Source organism: Aythya fuligula, chromosome Z (genome assembly GCF_009819795.1).
Source record: "Aythya fuligula isolate bAytFul2 chromosome Z, bAytFul2.pri, whole genome shotgun sequence".
Lineage (NCBI taxonomy): Eukaryota > Metazoa > Chordata > Aves > Anseriformes > Anatidae > Aythya > Aythya fuligula.
In genome coordinates, this window is record NC_045593.1 from 46,202,956 (window position 1) to 46,226,327 (window position 23,372).

Genomic DNA, 23,372 nt, shown 5'->3' on the forward strand with positions numbered 1-23,372 from the left:
TATGGAGACTTTTTTTTTTAATACTTTGCATTTACTTTGAGCATTATATGAGTTGTTTATATAGACACCTAGTTTTTCACCTACAACATGTGGCTTTAGGAAATTTGAAAATATAAATTAATGTATGTCAAATAATCCATTGTAAAAGAGAAATAACAAAACAAAATTAAAACATATCAACTAAGTGATACTAGCAAAATTTTCAAATTGCTCACCAATTGGGTGAGTTAGGATGGAGTTCATAATGTTCATTAACAGATTTGAAATTAGTGTCATCTGTCAGAAGTCCCATAATAACAAAACAAAACAAACCAAACCAAACCAAAACAAAACAAAACAAAACATGTCATTGCAAATAATTATTTAGGTAAATAGGTGAAAACAAAAAGATAAATCTAATAATTTTCATATGGAAAGTGAAATATGCAGAAGGTGTTGTTTGAAGTATTTAATGACTGAGACAGGTTATAGATTGTCCTTAAGAAAGCTCTAATAGAGGAAAAAAAAAAAAAAGACCAAATGTTCCTTATGTTTTTTCTTTTGGCTGTAGTAGTAACTTCCAAAATGACATTCATGTTGCCCAGTGATATTCAGAAACCTGCTGCATATATTTTTGCACTACATTCTCTCTTTAGATTTATAAGTCTCAAGGACAGCCCAGTTGAAACTATTGTATGTGAAGACGCTGAAGAAATTATAGAAAGTGAACGTGAACGGGAGCAATTTGAAAAAGAGTTTATGAAAGCCTACATTGAAGACCTAAGAGAAAGGGGTATGTGTTGACTTCCAGTAGACATGTTACTATCTTGGAATATAAATATTTGGGAAGATTAGTTTTTAAAAGTACAAGCAATACTCCTCTAAACTATAATTTTCTTTTGTGGTTTTGAATAAGACTAAAAGAGAAAATTTTGATATGTGTTCTGTTAAAAATTTCTGTCATTTGGGATTGAACAAATGTATCAAAACTTTATGGTGTGTTTGTATATGCATTAAGTTTATTTCAATGCTAACATATGCAGTGATTATTATTCTCCAGATTTACTTACGCCTCCTGTGATTATCATCAGTGATTTGAAGCACCTAAAGAGGTGCTTTTCCTCTTCAAGAAGGAACACAATGTATAAATAAAATGCTCTTTACTTTGATAGAGCATTCTTTAACTGTGAATTTGTATCAAAGTACTAATTGTTTACCACTAATAAGTAAGTACTAATTGCTTTTACCACTGTAAAATTAATGCACTAAAACCACTTCTTTTGTCTTTATTACTCAGAACCTGAAAGTTTGCTTATTACTTTATTTTGCTATCCTATTTGCTGTAATTAAATAACAGTCTGTTAAGTCTTGTTTACTAATATATTTTAGGAAATAAAGGGACTATTTCCTGTGAGCCAAAATACCCACAAAAGCTGTTTAAATCTCTTTGAGAATGTATGTATAGAAATTAGACTTTTTTTTTTTTTGTTTTAGAATGAATCTTATATATCTTTTTTCATTCCTTGTGTTTCATGTAAGTGATTTATATAGTGGTACTGTAAGATTTTTTTTTCCTTTTTTTTTTTTTTTAAATTAAAAATAAAAACTTAGAGAAATTCCACAGGGTGTGTCTGAAGAATACGTTTCATGTTCTGATACTTGATTTTTGTTCCTTAATGCCCATAAACTGAACACTTGATAATTCAAGCCACCTACTTCTAAAGTGAAACCTGCTATGAAAGTGTCAGATTCTGGTAGTGGTAGCAACAGTGGTTAAAATGAATAGAAGAAATGGAGAGATGCTAAGATAATTACTTTAACTTAGAGTTACTCATTTAATGTGTAGCGGTAGAGTTTTATTTACATACCTGTGAAATGTGGAGTCATGACTGGAGTCCACAGGTATGTAATGTAACTATATCTTCAAGCTGCTGTACTCCAAGCACAGCTGACCTAAACAAGGCCAAATGCAGGTGACAGCTGTTTTCTTAGTGCAGTCTAAGATAAGTAACTATATTGAAGATATAGTTACCTGCCTTTACAGACTAAACTTTGTGTGTTTTAGTAAGCCTGTTTGATCTCAGACTCATACTTGGATTTCCTGTTTCTGAGCTTTTGTGCTATAAATTATGCAGATGGCAGCTTCTGAAAAGCTGACTGGAAAAGGAATAGCTGCTGTATAATATGGATTAAGAGAATTTCAATGTGAAGTGAAAACTTCACAAAGATCACCTGTAGAGTAACTTTGAAACAAAAACAAACTTAGCCGTTTCTAGCTAAAGGTTCAATTTATTTGTGATTGATTATATACCTGAATTTGAGATTTATTCTTTTTTTCTCTTTTCACAGATTCTGCTCCTTCCTACACTACAAAAGTATTACTCAGTCTTCAGCTCTGAAGATCAAAAATCTCTAAATTACTAGTGGATATCAGAATATTTCTATTTTTATCTACATGAATAGAAAACCCTGAAATCATAGACTTCCAGAAGCACTTCAATATCATCATGGATTTTTTTATTTGTTATTATCGTTGCTCCAAGTTACTACAAATAAAACAAAGAGCGGTAGAGCCATCATAAGATGCTGTTTCACCTTTTAAATCAACACATTTATTCTTTGTGTCCACTGCAACAGGTGCTAAATATAGTACTGAAGAAAGTAAATACTTATAGTAATAAAGTGTACCTGTGCATAGGTGCCTCCAGGATGTTGTAGCTGAAACAGTGAAACATGCTAAAAATTATTGGATTTTACAAGAGAGAAGGGTTAATTTAGAAACTGAACGTGATCTATTGTATGTTTAAGTGAGGTCTAGGCATAAGATGTATAAGAATGAGTTAGCTGCATAAAATATTATGTTGCTTGCTGTTTAATAATCTGTTTATATATAAGTGTATGTAAGTGTATATACTGTAGAGTTTCAGAAATCTAGTTTTACATATTTTTTTTGTCTAATAAATCTATACTTTTAAATCTAAAACGACTTGAGACTTTGAGAATTTAGTCTCAAATCTTAAAAATTAAATAGTCCTAAACTTTTATGAGTGCAATTAGGGCAAATTATATTTAGAGTGTATTTGCTTTTTTATTACATTTGAGCTATGTCTGGTTTTGTGCAGTAGTGTGCTGCTTGAGTCAGTCATATTTAAAAAGCAGAGCAACAAAGGGTGTTCTCCCCAAGGCTTCTATTTTAAAAAATACTGTTTTCAATGTCTTCTTTCCTTTTTAACTTTTTTAGTATTAGATCTTCTGAAAGAAGAGAACATGTAAATAATAGATGTGTTATTTATTCAAGTCACAAACTCCAGCAGTAATATTACTACCCAAAATGAATCCCTCTGCAGTTGGTCTCTAAGTGCTAATGCTGATTTTAAACAAGTCCTGGAGCAATTAAAAAGTTTCAAAAAAATGCAGCAAAACTGTTTTGTCACTTTTTTGCAAAGAGTAAGATAGATGGTTCAGGTAATTATATGTCTGTCAACCTGACATTTATCTGAAACAGAATAATGTAAGATCTGAAACAGGTTTTTATTAAGGAGGAATTGAAGTGTGATAGAGTAGTGGTAATCAAAGTGGGCTTATAGAAATCCAGTTCTCTGAAACTAAGCTACCAATCTTTCCTTTAGTGAAATTATAAATATGGTTGATTAGATATTGATATCAATGCAATAAACTTCTGTAAGATGTCTGATTTGGCATTGGTTGAAATTCTATTTGTAGAGTTCTGTTGTTGCCTAACATGACCTGAAAATCACGGCATGGAAATCACAGCAGCTGTGTTTATAGAATAGAGATGTCCATTTTGAGAGTTTATAACTAAACAACAACAACTACAACAACAACAAACACAAACCCCACAACAAAACAAAGGTTGAAATGTAATTAACTAAACATGACTTCTCAGTGAAAATCCCAGTGTCAAAATTGTTGTGTATAGAAGCAAAAGATACCTGTTTAGAGGAGCTGTATTACTACTTATTTAACATTGCTGATGATCTTACTTGAAAGAATATGTACCACTTCTAGTCTTCTGGTATGAGGGGAGATACAGATAAATTTTGGAGCATTTAGAAGGAAACCAATAGAATGAATAGAGAACATTCATTTTAAGGTTAATTAAACAGTGAACAATTCCGTTTGCTTGCCAATGTTTATCAATGGAAAATCTGTCTAGAAATAAGATTTATTTATTTAAAAAAAAAATTATTTATTTTTATTTATTTTTTATTAAAAAATTTTATTTTTTATTTATTTAAAAAAAAAACAGATAAATGTAAGGCAGAAGACCAAAACTTGAATTCACACAATTTCAAACTAGGAACAAAAGACCTGTTTTTTAGCAAGAGAAACCACTGGAAAATTAGCAAACTGCTCTGATAAGTCCTCTGTTACTAGCACTCTTTAAGTCCACGTTAGTATTTTCCTTAAAAATTTGTTGTAAGAATTATGTCATGGAAATTGTAAAGTTAGTTGCATACAGTAGGTCAGATTTTTATTTTACTCTTAGGTCTAGTAGACTATTACTGCCTGTATTTTTATTCAAAGAAAGGAAGAATTATTTTTGTCACAGAATTTCTCAAGTAGCTCTGCCTAAGGGGAAGAGGGTTGAGGTGGGTCAGCCTTGGCTGGCTCCTCTCACTCCCTTCCTCAGAAGAACAAGGAGAAAAAATATGATGAAAAAAACTCATGGGTTGAGAAAAGACAGTGTGGATATCTGCGTAAAAGTGGTCCTCTGTAGGCTGCAGGTGGACAGCCTGTTTTATCACGGTCTTTTCCACAGGCTGAAGGAGAATCTGTGCTTGGCTCATCTCCACTCCAAGCACTTCTCTAAGCTTTGTGTCTGTAGGGATATTTTGCTTTACATTTTCTCATTTCTGTCTCTCAGGTACTGCCACACAGCATTTTTTTAGCCTTTCTTAGATATGTCATCACAGAGGTGCCACCATGTGTCTGATGGGTTTGACTTTCTACAGCAGAGTCCCTTTTGGTGCTGGCTGGAACATTCTTTGTCCAATAGGGGGCAGCCCCTGCAGCCCCCTGTTCCAGCCCACTGCCAAAATCCTAACATAAACCTAACACCATGGTGTATACACATACATCACACTTCTTAAGCTCAGTAGGCAATGACAGGTAAACAGAAAGTTCCTCTTGTTTTAGCATAACTGCAGATGAGTTCTACTACTATGTCCTGAACAGAAAAACAAAAACAAAAACGCTCGAAAACATGCCTATTGCATGGAGTTAATTACAATGTTATTGCTGTGATTCATCATAGTGCAAGTTTTGTGTGTTGAAAGACACTGATTCTGAATTTGGTCAAGTTTTATTTTTATTTATTTATTTATTTATTTATTTTTTTCCAACCAACTTGGCTTAATAGCAATTTTCCTTTGATCTATGATCTTCCACTAAATTTGGAGAAAATAACTGTGTTATTGGCAGTTTGTGTGCTTGTCTTTTCAATTACTAAAAGTGAATAACTTGTGAATGAAAGAAATTGTGTATAGAACAGACCAGTTCCATTGGAAGGGAACTTTGGAGATCATCAAACCCAACTGCCTGACCACTTCATGGATAAGCAAAAGTTAAATCATGTTATTAAATGCATTGTACAATTTTCTCTCAAACACTGAAATGCATGGGGCATCATCTCCACCTCTCTAGGAAGCTTGTTCCAGTGTTTGACCATCCTCACAGTAAAGACATTTTTCCTGATATCCAGCCTGAACATCCCCTGGTTCAGCTTTGTGTCATTCATGCACATCCTGTCTTTGGTTACCAGGGAAAAGAGATCAGCACCTCCCTTTCTAATTCTTCTCCTCTTGAATTTGCAGAGAGCAATGAGGTTGCCTCTCAGCCTTCTTTTCTCCAGACTAGATGACCCGAGTGTCCTCAGCCTCTTCTTGCATTACGTGCCTTCCAGCCCTTTTACCAGCTTTGTTGCCCTCCTCTCTGGATGCCTTTGAACACCCTAATATCCTTTATATACTGTGGAGCCCAGAACTGTACATGATATTTAGGAAGAAGTCACACCAACTGTAGTGGTTTCACACTGATGGCTAGCTAAACTCCACCAGAGTATAATAATCTTTGTTCCCCTCAAAGGAAGAAGGGGAGAAAATGTGATGAAAAGGGCTCAAGGATTGAGATAAGGACAGGGAGATCACTCAACAAGTATTTTCACAGGCAAAATCAAGTCGGTGTAGGGAGATTGATGTAATTTTTGCCTATTACTAACAGACTAGAGCACTGAGAAACTAAAAGCAAACTAAAAACACATTCCCCCCCCCCCCATGCCCTCTCTTCTACTTCCTCCCCCCAAACAGTGCAGGGGAATGGTAAATGGGGGTTGCACTGCATATGGTAAATGGTTAATGGGGGTTGCACATAGCACTGCATCATCTGCTGATCCTTCATGGTGATTCAGATGGTTCCCCTTCTCCAGCATGGGGTCCCTCCCATGGGATGCAATTCTTCTTAAACTGATCCTATATGGGTTTCACACAGGCTGCAGTTCTTCAAAAACTGTTCCACTATGGGCCCATACCATGGAGTCTGTCCTTCAGGAATGCACTCCAGCATGGGTCCCCCACATACAAGACCTCCTGCCAGACCTTTCTGCTCAACCATGGGATCCTCTTCACAGGCTGCAGCTCTGCCCCATGGCTTGCTCCTGCAGGGGCTGTCCATGGGTTACTGTGTCCTTCAGGCCACATCCACCTCCTCCACTGGGTGCTCCTCCATGGGCTGCAGATATCTGCTCCTCTGTGTTACCATGGGCAACAGAGGGACAACCTGCTCCAGCACAGTCCTCTACATGGGCTGTGGGGAAACTGTTGTACCTGCAGCACCTCCTTCCCCTCCTTCTTCACAGACCTTGGTGTCTGCACTGTTATTTCTCTCTACATTTTTCTCACTCCTCTCTCTTAGCTGCTGTTGCCCAACAGTTTTTTTATCTTAAATCTGCTCTCACAGAGGCACAGCCAACATCACTCACTGGCTCAGCTCTGGGGAGCGGTGGGTCCCTTTTTAGCTGGCTGAAATTGTCTCTTGTCTAACATGGGGCAGCTTCTGGACTTTTCTCACAGAGGCCACTTCTGCAGCCCCCCACTACCAAAACCTTGACACATGAGGCCAATACACTGATGTTAAGAAACACCTCTTATGACCAGGTGGGCTATTCTGTATTTAATGTACTCTAAAATGCATCTTGCTTTCTTGGCTGCCAGAGCACACTGCTGGCTCATGCTGAGCCTGCTGTCACCAGTACCTCCAGGTCCCTTCCTCCTGAGCTCCTGCAGCCACTCACCTCGTTGTCTGTACCTGTCATGGAAGTCTTAGTCTGGCATTACTCCAGCCCAGGTGCAGCACCCATCATTTTCCTTCATTGAACTTCCTGCTGTTGCTGATTGCCAAATGCTTCAATCCATCTGGATCCCTCTGAAAGGCCTCTTGTCCCTCCAGGGAGTAAACAAGCCCTTATAATTTAGAATCATAACAAGATTGTTGAGGATGCATTTCACTCCTACATCCAGATCATTGATAACAATGTGGAATAGAACTGGCCCTAGAATTGAGCCTTAGGAAACACCACTAGAGACTGGCCACTAGCCAGGTGTAGCCCCATTTGCTACAAGCTTGCCCTTTAAGCTCTACCATTGAACCAATTCGCCACCCAGCAAATCATGAACCTGTATATCTCACAGCTGGACAATTTGACTAGGAGGATTCCATGAGGGACGCTATCAAAGGTCTTACTACATTCTGGAAAGATTATGTCTGCAGCCTTCTCCTCATTTTCTAAGCAGGTGACCTTATCGTAGAAGAAGATCAAATTACCAAGATGGGACTTAACCTTCATGAACCCATGGTTGATCATTCCTGATAATTGCTTTGTTCTTTAAATGCCTTTCCATACCACCCAGGACAACCTTTTTCAGTGACTTTTCCAGGCACTGAGGTCAAACTAAGAAGTCTGCAGTCTCCTGTGTCTTCTCTTACACCCTTTTTGTAAATGGGTATAACACTATCTAGCCTCCAGTTAGCAGCGATCTCCACATACTCCCAATTTACCTTTGGTAAATCGTTGAGAGGGAGGGGTCCAGCTATAGTACCCACTGACACCATCAGTACTCTGGGGTGAATCCCTTCAGGCCCACAGACTTATGAACATTCAGCTGACACAGCTGGTTCCTTACACTGTTACACTGTGAGTACAAGGCAGCCCAATATCTGTCATTAATATTAAAAATCAGGCAAAAACAAACAAACAAACAAAAAACATTTAAAACCTAGTTTTTTTTCCTCTTCCTTACTTGTTAGGTCATCATCTGTGTCATGTATCAGTCCAATGCTTCCCTTAGACCTCCTCTTGCTATTGATATACTTTTGCTGCTGTTGTTGTTGTTTGACACCACAGTGGCCAGTGTCAACTCCAGTTTATCTTTGTTTTTTATTGTTTTCTCCCTACAGATGTGAACTGCAGCTCTGACTGTATTAATTGCATAATCATAATAATGACAATTTATGGTATTTTCAAACTACTGGTGTAAGATACTTGGGTGCTGCCTCTGGGCTGTGTTGTGTTTCCAACACAGATCTTGGAAGTTGAAGTAACCCAAGAGAACAAATGTTGGTAATTGTGTGAATTCCACTAGCTGCTTGTAGAATGCCTCATCTGACTTTTCATCCTGCCTTGTCTCTTCAACCTCATAGACCAGGAAGTCTACCCTGTTGGCTTTTGCCCTGATCCCGAGTCCCCTGATCCCCTGAGTCCACAGGGATTTAAACTTATCATTCCCATCCCCAAGCTCTGTAACATTGAATCACTTGGTCTGTTCAGCCTTGAAAAGAGGAGGCTGAGGGGTGACCTCATCACGGTCTACAGCTTCCTCATGAGGGGGAGTGAATGCGCAGGTGATGATCTATTCTCTTTAATGACCAGTGGTAGGACCCAAGGAAATGGAGTCAAGCTGCGACAGGGGAGGTTCAGGCTGCGTATCAGGAAGAGGTTCTTCACCAAGAGAGTGGTCACGCATTGGTCCCCAGGGACCTAGTCACAGCACCAAGGCTGTTGGAGTTTAAGAAGTGTTCAGACTTCTTAGTCATATGGTCTGAATTTTTGGGTAGACCTATGTGGTGCCAGGAGTTGGGCTTGATGATCCTTGTGGGTTCCATCCAACTTGGGATATTCTATGATTCTATGATTCTACTGTCTAACATAGAGAGCTACACCACTGTCTGACTTTTGTTGTCTGTCCCTTCTGAAGAGCTTGTAGCCATCCATTGTAGCACTCCAGTCATAAGAGTGGTCCTACCACATTTCAGTGATCACAGAATCACAGAATCACAGAATTTTCTAGGTTGGAAGAGACCTCAAGATCATCGAGTCCAACCTCTGACCTAATGCTAACAGTCCCCACTAAACCATTTCCCTAAGCTCTACATCTAAACGTCTTTTGAAGACTTCCAGGGATGGTGACTCCACCACTTCCCTGGGCAGCCTGTTCCAATGCCTAACAACCCTTTCAGTGAAGAAGTTCTTCCTAACATCTAACCTAAAACTCCCCTGGCTCAACTTAAACCCATTCCCCCTCGTCCTGTCACCAGGCACGTGGGAGAACAGGCCAACCCCCACCTTGCTACAGCCTCCCTTGAGGTACCCATAGAGAGCGATAAGGTCGCCCCTGAGCCTCCTCTTCTCCAGGCTGAACAAGCCCAGCTCCCTCAGCCGCTCCTCGTAGGACTTGTTCTCCAGGCCCCTCACCAGCTTCGTCGCCCTTCTCTGCACCCGCTCAAGCACCTCCATGTCCTTCTTGTAGCGAGGGGCCCAAAACTGAACACAGTACTCGAGGTGCGGCCTCACCAGAGCTGAGTACAGGGGGACGATCACCTCCCTAGCCCTGCTGGTCACACTGTTCCTGATACAAGCCAGGATGCCGTTGGCCTTCTTGGCCACCTGAGCGCACTGCTGGCTCATATTCAGCCGACTATCCACCATCACTCCCAGGTCCTTCTCTGCCTGGCAGCTCTCCAACCATTCCTCTCCCAGCCTGTAGCTATGCTTGGGGTTATTGCTCCCCAGGTGCAGGACCCGGCACTTGGCCTTGTTTAACTTCATGCAGTTGACCTCAGCCCATCGGTCCAGCCTATCCAGATCCTCCTGCAGAGCTTTCCTACCCTCAAGCAGATCGACACACGCACCTAACTTGGTGTCATCTGCGAACTTACTGAGGGTGCACTCGATGCCCTCGTCCAGATCATCGATGAAGATATTAAAGAGGACCGGCCCCAGCACTGAGCCCTGGGGGATGCCACTAGTGACTGGCCTCCAACTGGACTTGGCTCCATTCACCACGACTCTTTGGGCCCGGCTATCCAGCCACTTTCTAACCCAACGAAGCGTGCGCCAGTCCAAGCCAAGAGCAGCCAGTTTCTTGAGGAGAATGCTGTGGGAGACGGTGTCAAAAGCCTTGCTGAAGTCAAGGTAGACCACATCCACAGCCTTTCCCTCATCCACCCAGCGTGTCACTTTGTCATAGAAGGAGATCAGGTTCGTCAGGCATGACCTGCCTTTCATAAAGCCATGCTGACTGGGCCTGATCGCCTGCTTCCCCTGCAAGTGCTAAATGATGGCAACTAAAGTCACATTGCCTGCTGTGCAATGGCTACCAGCTCCGCCTGTTTGTTGCCCATGCTGCGTGTGATAGTGTAGATGCACTTCAGTTGAGCCATTGCCCTCACCACCAACCATTGCTCCCCAAGGCTCATGTCTATCGAGCCTCATTTCATCCCCAAATCCCTTTGTACCTAGTTTAAAGCCCTCTCAACAAGGCCTCCCAGCTTCTGGGCTAGGATCCATTTCCCTCTTTGAAACAGGTGGAACCCAACTGCAGCCATCAGGTCAGCTGCCAAGTAAATCACCCCATGGTCAAAAAAAACAAAGTTCTTGCAATGGCACCTGCCTCTCAGCCATCTATTTATCAGCTGGTCTTTCTGAGTCCTCTCAGAATCCCTCCCTGCCCCTGGAGGGATAGAGGAAAACACCACCTGTACTTCTACTCCACCCACTAAGTGCCCTATTCACCGGAAGCCCCTTTTGATAGCCTTCAGGCTTCTCTCAGTGATTTCATTGCTGCCAGCCTGAACTACCAAAAATGTGAAAGAGTATGAAAGGATCATTACTGTCCCTTCCCTCTTCATGGCAGGCATCTTTTGTTTTTCTGTTGCCAACTGTAACATACCTACTTGAGTTTCAGCATAATACTAGTGAAGATGAATTTTATATCTAAAAATAAATTGCATCTTAAACACATTACCTCTACAATGTTCACTTTTTTTTTTTTTTTTTTTTTTTTTTTTTTTTTTTTTAATATTCTACTAATGATTGCAGCCTTTTCCTAAAATCAAGCGACATTTATAAAGTGATTAAATTAGCTGTCAAAACATGGTGGATAGATCTGTAAAGAGGAATGTCAGCTTAGAGAAGTAAAAATCAATTTTAGGCATATACATGACCAGTGCTTGAATGAATCTAGATTTATACGTACAGCTGTGGTGGTTTTACTCATCAGAGCCATGAGAACCACTAAAACTGCTCTGTCACTTCACCTCCTCAAAGAGAAGGGGGAAGAAAATACGATGAGAAGGGCTCAAGGGTTGACATAAGGACTGGGAGATCACTCAACAATTATCATCATGAAAAAACAGATTCAGCATAGGGAGATTAATGTAATTTATTTCCTACCACTAGCAGACTAGAGCAGTGAGAAACTAAAAACAAACTAAAAACACCTTCCCCCCATTCACGTTCTTCTACTTCTTCCCCCCAGGGGGTGCAGGAGAACAGGGAATGGGGGCTGCGGTCAGTCCCTTATGCTTCGTATCTGTCATTCCTTTAGAGTCACTCTTTGCCCCTGCTCCATGTGGGGTCCCTCCCATGGGATGCTATCTTTCCTGAACTAATCCTGAGGGGGCTTCCCACAGGCAGCAGCTCTTCAAAAATTACCCCAACATGGGTCCGTACCACGGGGTCCATCCCCCAGGAGCAAACTGCTCCAGCACGGGTCACCCACGGGTGGGCGGCAGCTCCCCCAGACCCCTTGCTCCTGCGTGGGCTCCTCTCCATGGGCTACAGCTCCGGCCCGGGGCCTGCTCCTGCGGAGGTTCTTCATGAGCCGCAGCCTCCTCCAGGCCACATCCACCTGCTCCACCAGGGGCTCCTCCACCCATGGGGGGGCTGCAGCGTGGAGATCTGCTCCATGTGGGACCCATGGGCTGCAGGGGGACAGCTTGCTCCACCAGGGGCCTCTCCACAGGCCGCAGGGGAACTTCTGCTGCTGCCTGGAGCACCTCCTGCCCTCCTGCTGCACTGACCTTGGGGTCTGCAGGGCTGCTTCTCACTCTTTTTTCCCAGCTTTTGTGGCACAACATTTTCTTCCCTGTCTTAAATCTGTTCTCACAGAAGCCCAACCATTGTTGCTCAGTGTCTCATTTCTGGGCAGCAGTGGGTCCCTCTGGAGCCATCTTCAACTGACCCTTATCTAACATGGGGCAGCTTCTGAACTTTTCATACAGAGGCCACCTCTCTAGCCTCCCACTACCAAACCCTTGCCACATAAACCCAATACAAAATCATTATATTTTCTTTTTTATTCTTTACACAGACCCAAATAAGCTGAGGCTGGTTCAATCTTTGTCCCTGTGTATGATGTATTGTATATGATATCAAAGAATCATGGAATCATAGAATGTTCTGTGTTGGAAGGAACATGAAAGATTATCTAGTTCCACTTCCCCTCCACCCCAGCCATGACTGCAAATACCTTCCAGTAGATCAGGCTGCTCAACCTGGTCTTGAACACTTCCAGGGATGGAGCATATATATCTTCTGTGGGTAACCTGTTCCAGTGCCTCACCACCTTCATAGTAAAGAATTTCTTTCCAATATCTAATATAAATCTACCTTTTCTTAGTTTAAAACCATTACACCTTGTCCTATCACTGCACTCCTGAGAAATAGTCTTTCTCCATCTTTTCTTTTGGCCCCCTCTAAGTACTGGAAGGTCACTATAAGGTCTCCCTGGGGCCTTCTCTTTAGGCTAAAAAAATCTACAACTTTCTCAGCTTATTTTTACAGGAGATGTGCTCCATTCCTCTGATAATCTCTGTGGCCCTCCTCTCAACCCACTCTAATGGGTCTATGTCTTTCTTGTGCTGGCAGCCCCAGAGCTGAATGCAGTACTCTGGATGAGGTCTCTTGAGAGCAGAGTAGAGGGGGAGAATAACCTTTGTTGACCTACTGGCCATGCTTCTGTTGATGCAACCCTGGAAATGGTTGGCTTTCTGGGCTGCAAGCGCACATTGCTGAGTGATGTTGAGCTTTTCATCCCCCAGTACCTTTTTTCCATTTTTAAAAATGGGTGTTATGTTTCCTCTTTTCCAGTCAGTCTGTTTCATCCTAACGTGGCTTATAGCAGACACCAAAGTTCTACATACTGTACCACTCTTTATTTCTCAGTCATAAGCTCTCATTTGGCTCTTCATCTAACCTCAGGCAAAGCTTCATACTTTCCAGGTGTTCCTTCACAGGGACCTCCACTTCCTTGTGTTTACAACCCATCCTTCCTAAAGAGTCTTCATTACAACACTCAGTCACGTGAGCCATCCCAGTATATCTCCATGAACCTGACACGATCACAGACCTGCAATGGCACACATATCTCTATTTCCTCATGTTTATTCCCAATTCTGTGTGCACAAGTGTGCAGGCACTTTAAAGAGACACCCCAGCATGCTGATTTCCCACAAAGGGTTTGGGAGATTTTGTCATAATAGTGTTCTGTAGACACTTCCTTGCTTATCTTCGAATGTTTTACGTGACTCCACTTAAACCCATTTTTTATATTGTATTGTATTGTATTGTATTGTATTTATTTTATTTTATTTTACTTTTTATTATTTATTTATTTATTGGGTTCTTTTTAATTTACATCACTCCATCTGCTTTGCATAACAGCCCTGGCCATCACTTCCTCCCTGCCCTTTCATTCCTACTTTAAAGCCCTCCTTACAAGCTCAGCCATCTTGCTGGCAAAGATACATTTTTCCCACTTACTGAGGTAGACAGTCATCCTCCCATGGTCATAGAAACCAAAATTCTCTTGGAAGCACCAACTCCACATCATCATTAACATTCAGTAAAACTTTCCTCTCATCCAGCAGGATTGAAAAGAACAGTACTGGGGCCCCTGTATCCCTGGGGGTTCTGTCATCACTTTCAAAGATCTCCAAGTTCTCCCTGGTAGGATCACTGGTGTCCACATTGGAGAAGAACAGGCGTTAGTAGAGGGAAAGGCAAGATTTGTCAGTCTCTCCACAACAAAATGGATACAGGTCATCACCAGAAAGCAGCAAACTTCTCTAGACCACAGGCCAGGTTGACAGATGTATGCCTTCATTCCCTGCAGCAGACGGTTGCAGACGGTTGCTCACCACTATAATGCACTACTGTATTCAGGTTGTCCTGTTGTGGTTAATTGTTCCACTTGAAAAACATACTCTTCTCAGCTTTGTCAACACTGAGACTACCCTATAGCTGCAGGTCTTCAGGTGGAAAAGGAGCCTTCCTACTAGTTTCTGCTGTGCCCTGGGATGAAATGTGCTACATATATTTAATATATCAAGAAATGCTTAAATAGTGAATATCAGAGTATTAATATAGTACTATGCCTAGAGCATTAAGTGACAGACAGAAGAGAAAAGGGACATAAATGATCCTCCTCAGTCAGGAAATATTATTTCTTTATTAAGAACTTCTAACTAGTACACTGACACCTGTTATACAGATTGTAGGTGCCAAATGTTAATTATTGGAACTGATTCAGGGACATCCCAGTTTAGCAGTTGAATTTCAATACAAAAAAGCTAATAAGCTCTTGAAAATTTCATGCCTTTTTTTTTTTTTTTTTTTTTTAATTTATATGAGAGATTTTTAATATGAACTGATTTTTAATTTTAGGTAAATAATGGACTAAAAGACAAAGAAAGAGTAGTAAAGAAAAAGACAGGCAAAACTATCGATGAGGCCTTCTACAAGCAGTTGATAGTAGCCTCATGATCATGAGTGCTGGTTCTCATGGGGGACTTCAGTTTTCCAGACATCTGTTGGGTAAGCAACTTGGTCAGACACGCACAGTCCAAACGGTTCCTGCAATGCGTTGAAGACAATTCTCTGATGCAGGTGGTGGAGGAGCCGATGAGGCAGGGGGTGCTCCTGGACCTTGTTCTTACCGACAGAGATGGGCTTGTTAGGGATGTGAAGGTTGGGGGCAGCTTGGGATGCAGAGACCATGAGATGGTGGAGTTCAAGACAGAACTTGGTGGAAGAAGTAAGGCTAAAAGCAGGATTGCAACCCTGGACTTTCAGAGAGCCAACTTTGACCTCTTCTGGGACGTGCTTGGGAGTATCTCATGGGCTAGCTTGCTAGAAGGCAAGGGTGCATGTGAGAGCCGGGCTACATTTAAACAGCACTTCTTCCATGCTCAGGATCGGTGTATCCCTAAGAGCAGGATATCGGGGAAGTGGGGCAAGAAACCTGCTTGGATGAACAAGGAGCTCATCGATAAGATCAAAAGGAAGAGGAAGATTTATGAAATGTGGAAAAATGGCCCGTCCTCTTGGGAGGAGTGTAGAATGGTTGTCAGGGCTGCAGGGACACGACAAGGAAGGCTAAAGCCCACCTAGAGATAAGGCTTGCAAAAGAGATAAAAGATAATAAGAAGTTTTTTTTTTTTTTTTTTTTTTTTTTTTTTTTTAAGTATGCAAACAGTAAAAGGAAGACTAGGGATAATGTGGGTCACTTGCTGAACGAGGGGGGTGGTGTCCTGCTAACGGGAGATGCCAAGAAGGTGGAGATACTGAATGCTTTCTTTGTTTCACTCTTTGCTTCAAGGACTCCTCCCTGGGACTCCTTGACCCTGGAGAGAGGAGAAAGAGTCTGGAAAGTGATCTCCCGCCTTGTTGACAACAGAGTGGTTTGGGAGTGTCTGAGTGGGCTCAACACACACAAATCCATGGGTGCCGATGGGATGCATTCACGTGTGCTAAGGGAGTTGGCAGACAGAGGTGATTGTCGAACCGCTCTCTATCATCTTTGAAAGGACCTGGAGAACAGGAGAGGTGCCTGAAGATTGGAGGATAGCTAAGTCACTCTGGTCTTCAAGGAGGGCAAGAAGGAGGATCTGGGAAACTACAGGCCAGTCAGTCTCACCTCTGTCCCTGAAAAGGTGTTGGAAAAGCTTGTTCTGGATGTCATCTCCAAACAACTGGAAGAGAAGAAGGTTATGAGGAGTAGTCAGCATGGATTCACCAAGGGGAAGTCATGCTCGACTAATCTTGTTGTCTTCTATGATGGCATCACCAGCTGCGTAGATGAAGGGAGAGCAGTAGATGTCATCTATCTTGACTTTAGCAAGGCTTTTGATACTGTCTCCCATGACGTCCTGCTAGCAAAGCTGAGAAGTGTGGGATAGAGGAGTGGACAGTAAAGTGGGTTGAGAACTGGCTGACTGGCTGAGCTCAGAGGGTGGTGATCAGCAGCACAGAGTCTGGCTGGAGACCTGTGACTAGAGGTGTTCCCCAGGGGTCAGTGCTGGGCCCGGTCTTGTTCAACACGTTCATCAATGACCTTGATGAGGGAATAGTGTCGGCCCTCAGCAAGTACACCGATGACACAAAGCTGGGAGGAGTGGCTGACATTCCAGAAGGCTGTGCTGCCATTCAGCGAGACCTGGACAGGCTGGAGAGATGGGTAGGAAGAAACCAAATTAGGTTTAATAAGAGCAAGAGTCCTGCACCTGAGAAGGAACAACCACATGTATCAGTACAGGGGGATGACCTGCTGGAGAGGAGCTGTGAGGAGAAGAACCTGGGGGCCCTGGTGGACAAGAGCTAGCAGCGTGCCCTGGTGGCCAAGAGGGCCAATGGGATCCAGGCGTGCATCCTGGTGTGGCCAGCAGGTCAAGGGAGGTGATCCTCCCCCTCTACTCTGCCCTGGTCAGGCCTTACCTGGAGTACTGTGTCCAGTTCTGGGCTCCCCAGTACAAAAAAGACTGGGATCTCTGGGAAGGAGTACAGCAGAGGGCCACAAAGATGATACGGGGCCTGGAGCATCTTCCCTCTGAGGAAAGGCTGAGAGCCTTCTGTCTGTTCAGCCTTGAGAAAAGAAAACTGAGAGGGGATATCATCAGTGTGTATAAATACCTGAGGTGTGGGGGACGGAGGGATTTGGCCAACCTCTTTTCAGTGGTTTGTGGGGACAGGACAAGGAGTAATGGTCACAAGATAGAGCACAGGATGTTCCGCACCAACATGTGAAAGAACTTCTTCACGGTGAGGGTGACAGAGCACTGGAATAGGCTGCCCAGGGAGGTTGTGGAGTCTCCTTCTCTGGAGATATTTAAGGCCCATCTGGACACCAAACTGGGCAGTCTACTCTAAGGAACCAGCTCTGGCAGGGGGGCTGGACCCGATGGTCTTTCGAGGTCCCTTCCAACCTCTTCAGTTCTGTGATTCTGTGATTCTCTGATTATGTGATTCTGTGAAAACAGAATCCTGAAGTCATGCAGAGGCTGAAAGCTCCAGATAGGTTGACTTAACATAGTATAGCCATTAATCAGTCCGAAGTTAGAATAGGTGTTACAGAAGATCTTCTGGGCAAAATTTTGCCTATAACAACACCTTACAGAATATTCAAAACATAGTTGTGGCTTAAAAACAAGTACATGTATTTTCAATCATTTCCAACTGTTTCACAATATTGTCAATGATAACTTGACTGCAACTACAATACTATTACTTTCTTTAAAGCCTTTTTCCTGAAATCATGTTCTACCTTAAAATGCTCATATTTGCTTTGACATATAGCTTCCATAGCTATAGAGAAAGGAACCTTAGTGATTTGATCAATTTAAAATGTAAAAAGTAAACCAAATTTACATTTAAGAAATTGAAAATGCTCTATTTTCTTTAGTTGTCTGGTTGTATCACATACCACATATGAAGACTACATTTACTAATGTTTAATCACTTATCTCACCTTCTCTGAATGCACTCTGACCTTCACTTTCCTGGGACTCGGATAGCACCAGAATAAACTTGGGATCATCTTCAAATACTTATCTTCACAGAAAGTTACAGATAACACAGAAAATATACCATTACATGCTTCTTTGATACGGTGGCATCTTTTAAATGAGCAAATAGAGAATATGAATGAACAGTTGAATAACCTTTTCAGACATTCATAGAACTTTAAGAGGTCTGAAAGAAATACATTTTGCTGCTCCTCTGTGCAAAACACAACTACCGTATACACAAAAATTCTAACACATCCTCAGCACAGACAGAATCTTCATTAACTTCATAGAGCACTGCTTGTATTTTTTCATATTAAGGCCCTACAGTGTAACACATTGGTATTTCAAAACTTATTATTTCATGACTAGAGTGTTGCAATGCAGGGAGACAGGCTCTTTAAGGAGGACAGGCTGGGATAAGGAGAAGAAAGTTGCCCAGAGAGGTGTTGGAGATACCCTGGAGACAAAAATAAAAAGAGAAAAGCTGTCTGGGCAATGGCCTTGTTTGAGCAGGGGGTTGGATGATCTCCAGAGATTCTTTCCAACCTCAACTGTTCTGTGATTCTGTGTGACAAGACAGGTGTTCTGAAAGCTATTTTATGTCATATGACTAATTCCAGCTGTAATGTTTCAGCATCACAGAAAGTTTACTTGTATGTTCTAGATGCAGGTTCAGCATGTCAGATTTAATATGAAAGTGTGTTGTCAACGGTAGTCACTGACATGTATCTCTGACTCCCTGAGTCTCTCATGTGAGCATAAATTCTGACAGTACATGTATTTGTGCAATGTGGTATGTGTTCAGGAGAACTAGTCTGAAATATTATTTTAAATCATGAGTGAATACTATCTGACATTCTTCATCATTTACGGATATCACAAGCTGTTTCAGTGAAGAGCAATTTGCTCTAAGCTAGAACTATGTCTTTCTATATCTGCCTAAACCAGTATCACTATACTGTGCATTAGATCTTTGGATTAATGGTTTTGAGTATGGTAAGGAAATTCATCAGGTGTTTGCAAGGATGTTGTCATTTTACATCCCTGTTTAAGGCCTCTGCTGTTATCTCTTGGTGCTGTGGGGTGAGAAGGTCTCCTCATCTCTAATTTCCAAAAGCCATGATGGTGGCAGTAGTTTGTATCATGCTCCCTTCACAGAAACTTGAGATTTCTTGTTAAAGTATGGCCTCTGAACTAAAATTTATATTCTGTTAGCCTTGACTTGTGGAAACTGCACAGTAAATTTCTAAATGTCCTGTATTTTACAGTAATCCCTTCTTCTTTGTACTACCTTTCCAGTAAAGGTAGTAGACAAGTGTCTAAGCGGACAATGGTTTTGGTGGTATTATTGGATGCTACATTTATTGCTTTTGGTTAAAAGAAAGAGAAAAAAAAAAGAACTAAATGAAATAAAAATGAAAAAGAAAAGGGAAAGGTAAAGGAAAAGGAAAAATGAAAAGGAAAATGAAAATGAAAATAAAAAGGAAGAGAAAAACCTTCTGCCTTTGATTATCCATGCTGAAATATGAAGAGCAGTTACAGACCCAGGTCAGTACATAAAGTTATTTTAATATAAAAGACTAAGTGAAAGGGAGAACAATTGCAGCCAAAATCTCTGAAGGCACCAATGAGATATCTTGGTCAGTGTTTGACAGTCATTTCTTTTTGTGGTGGTGTCAGTGTAATTAGTTCTTCATATTGCTTTCTGCCCCCTAAGGGAACTGATGTTAAGTTTCTTATAAGTTATTTTTAATTCAGATCAGTTCCTCAGTCTATTTTACTGTATCTACTGTTACAAAGTAGATACAGAAACATACTGCATCAGAGATAAACATTCACTAATCTGTAGCCTTGTTGTTCTAGGTTTAGTTAGAGTTGGCTCTTGAAGTTCTGTGATTTGTTTAAAACTATTTGTTTAAAAATAAATACACATGGGAAGTGCCACTTTGAACTATCAGAATAATAATTGTAATAGGCACCAATAACAATTTGGAATCATTGGAAAATGAAATTTCAGCTGCATCTGTGGTACTTAAGTACTCTATATGTAATCTTCTGGAATTTTATTCTACCCCTTATGTTCTTTGAAGTTCCTAATTTCAAAAGCTTTCTATCTGTTTGTTTTACTTTTTTTTTGTTTTCCTCAAAAGGAAATATGTTCTTCATGACATATTTTAAACCCATACAGATATAAAATTACAAACAAACAAAAACAACAAAGCCCAAGGCAGACTAAACACTGCCTGAACAATAATAGCTTTGAACAGAACTCATTGATCCTTCCTGTACTTGTTTAGGAAGGAGACAAACTTATTTCTGGAGCAATTTTGCAACAGAACTCGTAATTTAATCAAAATTTACTCTGTTTTTGGGGAGAGGAAATATGTGGGGAGAAATGGTGAAAGTTCTCATGTCCTCATCATTTTTTTTGATAATGCTTTAATTTTAGTTGCCTTTTGATTCCATACTCAGGTATCAAAAGGCAACTAATTGGAGGGAAGCATTGATATATACATATTCACTTTGAAACAACTAAATAACTGTTCAATATGTTTCAGCAATGTAAAGTGCAAGTTTTGTTGTTGTTGTTTTAAAGATCTTCCTTTTTTTTTTTTTTTTTTTTTTTTTTTTTCCATTTCTCTATTGTTTTCTAAATCTCTAGGAGGTAATAACGAGCACTTACAGGACAAATGATTAGATTAGATTAGCTTGGATAGCTGGAGGCTTTGGGAGAGGGAAAAGTTATACAACTAAGGTCTCATGGTGTTTTTTGAATGAAATGACTAGCCTTCTGTTGTTTGGAATATATAACTACACACTTCAGTACTTTGGAAAGTTTTTAATTTATATTGATACCTTACCTAGGTCTGAGTCTTCAAAGTTGTCATTTGTTTTGTGGGCAACAGTTGTTTCAGGTGTCTGTAAAAGTTAGAGAAATAATTGCTTCATGATACATGACAAAGGATTTTTGGAAAGTTTCAGAAATTAACATGTTTATGCAGAACTAACATTTAAGTTCAAAATGTATTGTAATTTCTTGTAAAAATGGTTGGAACCATTTCCTTTTTCAGCCTTCTTGGATGTCACTTCCTCAGGCAGGTGGAAAAAATGTTCTTCTCCTTATTTTGGTACAAGAGTGGAAGATTTAGTTGGGAACTGTTCCTTGAAAAACACTGAAATGCTGTTAAACTTATGAATTCTTATTCTTATTAAGGTTGCAAAAACTCTAATACATAAATATGTGTGTTCTTCTCAGGCCAAAGGGTACTAAGACTATGACCCAAAAAGCTTGTTAATTGGGTGTGAGGTATGCATTTCTTTCCTCCCTGTAATTGCTCAGGCAAAGTTGGTAAATTTCTGTTCGGAAATATATTATTTTTCTAGCTTCTTATTTTCTTGTTTTATGAAAAGTTTTCTAAAAATGTACACAAATTTATTTTTCTAACTAGCCAACAAAAGCAGTTTGGCAAAGCTGAAAACAACAAGAGGATTCACATAATGTAGGTGGGACCACTGGGGGGTCAGGCCCAGTGAGCGTGGATTCATGAAAAGCAAGTTTTGCCTGACCAACCTCATCTCCTTCTATGACTGGATGAACCACCTGGTGGATGAGGGAAAGGCTGTTGACGTAGTCTACCTAGACTTCCGCAAGGCGTTTGACATGGTTTCACATAGTGTTCTCTGAAGCTGGAGAAGCTGGCTCCTTGTGGACAGGTACAGTCTTTGCTGAGTTAAAAGCTGTCTGGACAGCTGGGCCCAGAGAGTGGTGGTGAACAGAGTGAAATCCAGCTGCCGAACAGTTACCTGTGGTGTACCCCAGTGGTTGGTACTGGGGCCCATCTTCTTTAGTTTCCTTACTGATGCCTTGGATGAGTGTAGCCAGCAGGACCATGGAGGTGATCATTCCCTTGCACTCTGCTCTGGTGAGGCCACACCTCAAGTACTGTGTTCATTTTTGGGGCCCCTCAATACAAGAGGAACATCGAGTCCCAGGAGTGTGTCCAGAGAAGGGCTACAGAGCTGGTGAAGGGCCTGTAACACAAATCCTATGAGGAGTGGCTGAGGGAAATGGGGTTGTTTAGTGTGGAGAAGAGGAGGTTCAGGGAGACCTTATTGCTCTCTACAACTACCTGAAATGAAGCTGTGGAGAGCTGGGGGCTGGCCTCTTCTCACAGGTAACTAATGATAGGACTAAAGGGAATGGCCTCAAGTTGCACCAGGGGAGGTTTAGGTTAGAAATTAGGAGACATTTTTTTTTAGAAAAAGCAGTCAGGCATTGGAACAGGTTGCCCAGGGAGTCAGCATTCCTGGGGGTGGGGTGTTCAAGGAAAGGTTGGATTTGATGCTTAGGGACATGGTTTAGTGGGTGACATTGGTAGTATGGTGATGGTTGGACTGGATGATCTTTTCCAACCTTAATGATTTTATGGAATTCTATAAAGCAACAGTTTAATGCAGTCTAGATGGCTAAAGTACTGTATTTTGAAGATGTGTTGGTTAGTTCAGTCAAGATTATACCTTTGTCGGGTATATTTTTTCCTTGTTTTACCTTTTCATTATACCTCATTATATGTTTCATGCTTAATATATTATTCCCTGTGTGTTTTGTGTAGCTTTTAAACTCCCCTGAATTTGCTTTTTATAGTTGTTGTTTCTTAATGCTTTCCTATGCTTTCCCTCTCACTAGCTCTATTTCATGAACAAAACCTGAGAAAAAACTATTGGTTAAATATCTCCCTTGACAAATGTTTTGTGTTCATTCTGATCAACAGTAGAATCCTCATAACCTATGTTTAGAAATAGCAGCACCTGTGGCAAAATGTGATGTGGGAGCAGATAATTAGAATTTGGTTTTTCAATCTTGCTATTTCTGTAGATAAAACCTCAGCATCTTTTGGTAAACTACAAAGACTGATTAGCTAGCAGAAGGGCTGCAATGTGGGGACAGTAGAGGCTGGAGGAGCGGTGTGGGTTTGAGAAGGATGCTGGGTAGGTTACCATGTTTCACAGACACACAGGTTGTCTCTTTCTCCAAAAAGAGACTGTCTGACATCTGCTTTGGACACAATACCTTGAGCTCTGCATTCAGCACAAAAGGCTTTCATTAACTTACCATCTACCAGAGGTCTATAAACAAAAACACACCTCTAATCTTGTCTGAACTTTGCTTTGTGAGGTTTCAAGGATTTTTAACCTAAAACACAGTTAACTGCTCCTTCTCATTTGTGTCACTTCAAACAATAACTTACACA

At 41.1% G+C, this 23,372-nt stretch overlaps 1 protein-coding gene across 1 annotated transcript in view; it reads left to right on the top strand.

Moving 5' to 3' along the window:
* LRRC2 (leucine rich repeat containing 2) overlaps nucleotides 1-2,378 on the top strand; it is a 61,121-nt gene extending 58,743 nt beyond the window's left edge. Inside the window, exons 7-8 of the mRNA XM_032206361.1 lie at nucleotides 636-772; nucleotides 2,329-2,378. Of these exons, the coding sequence (XP_032062252.1) occupies nucleotides 636-772; nucleotides 2,329-2,378 (187 nt within the window). The remainder of the gene's footprint in view (nucleotides 1-635; nucleotides 773-2,328) is intronic.
* The last annotated feature ends 20,994 nt before the right edge of the window (nucleotides 2,379-23,372 follow it).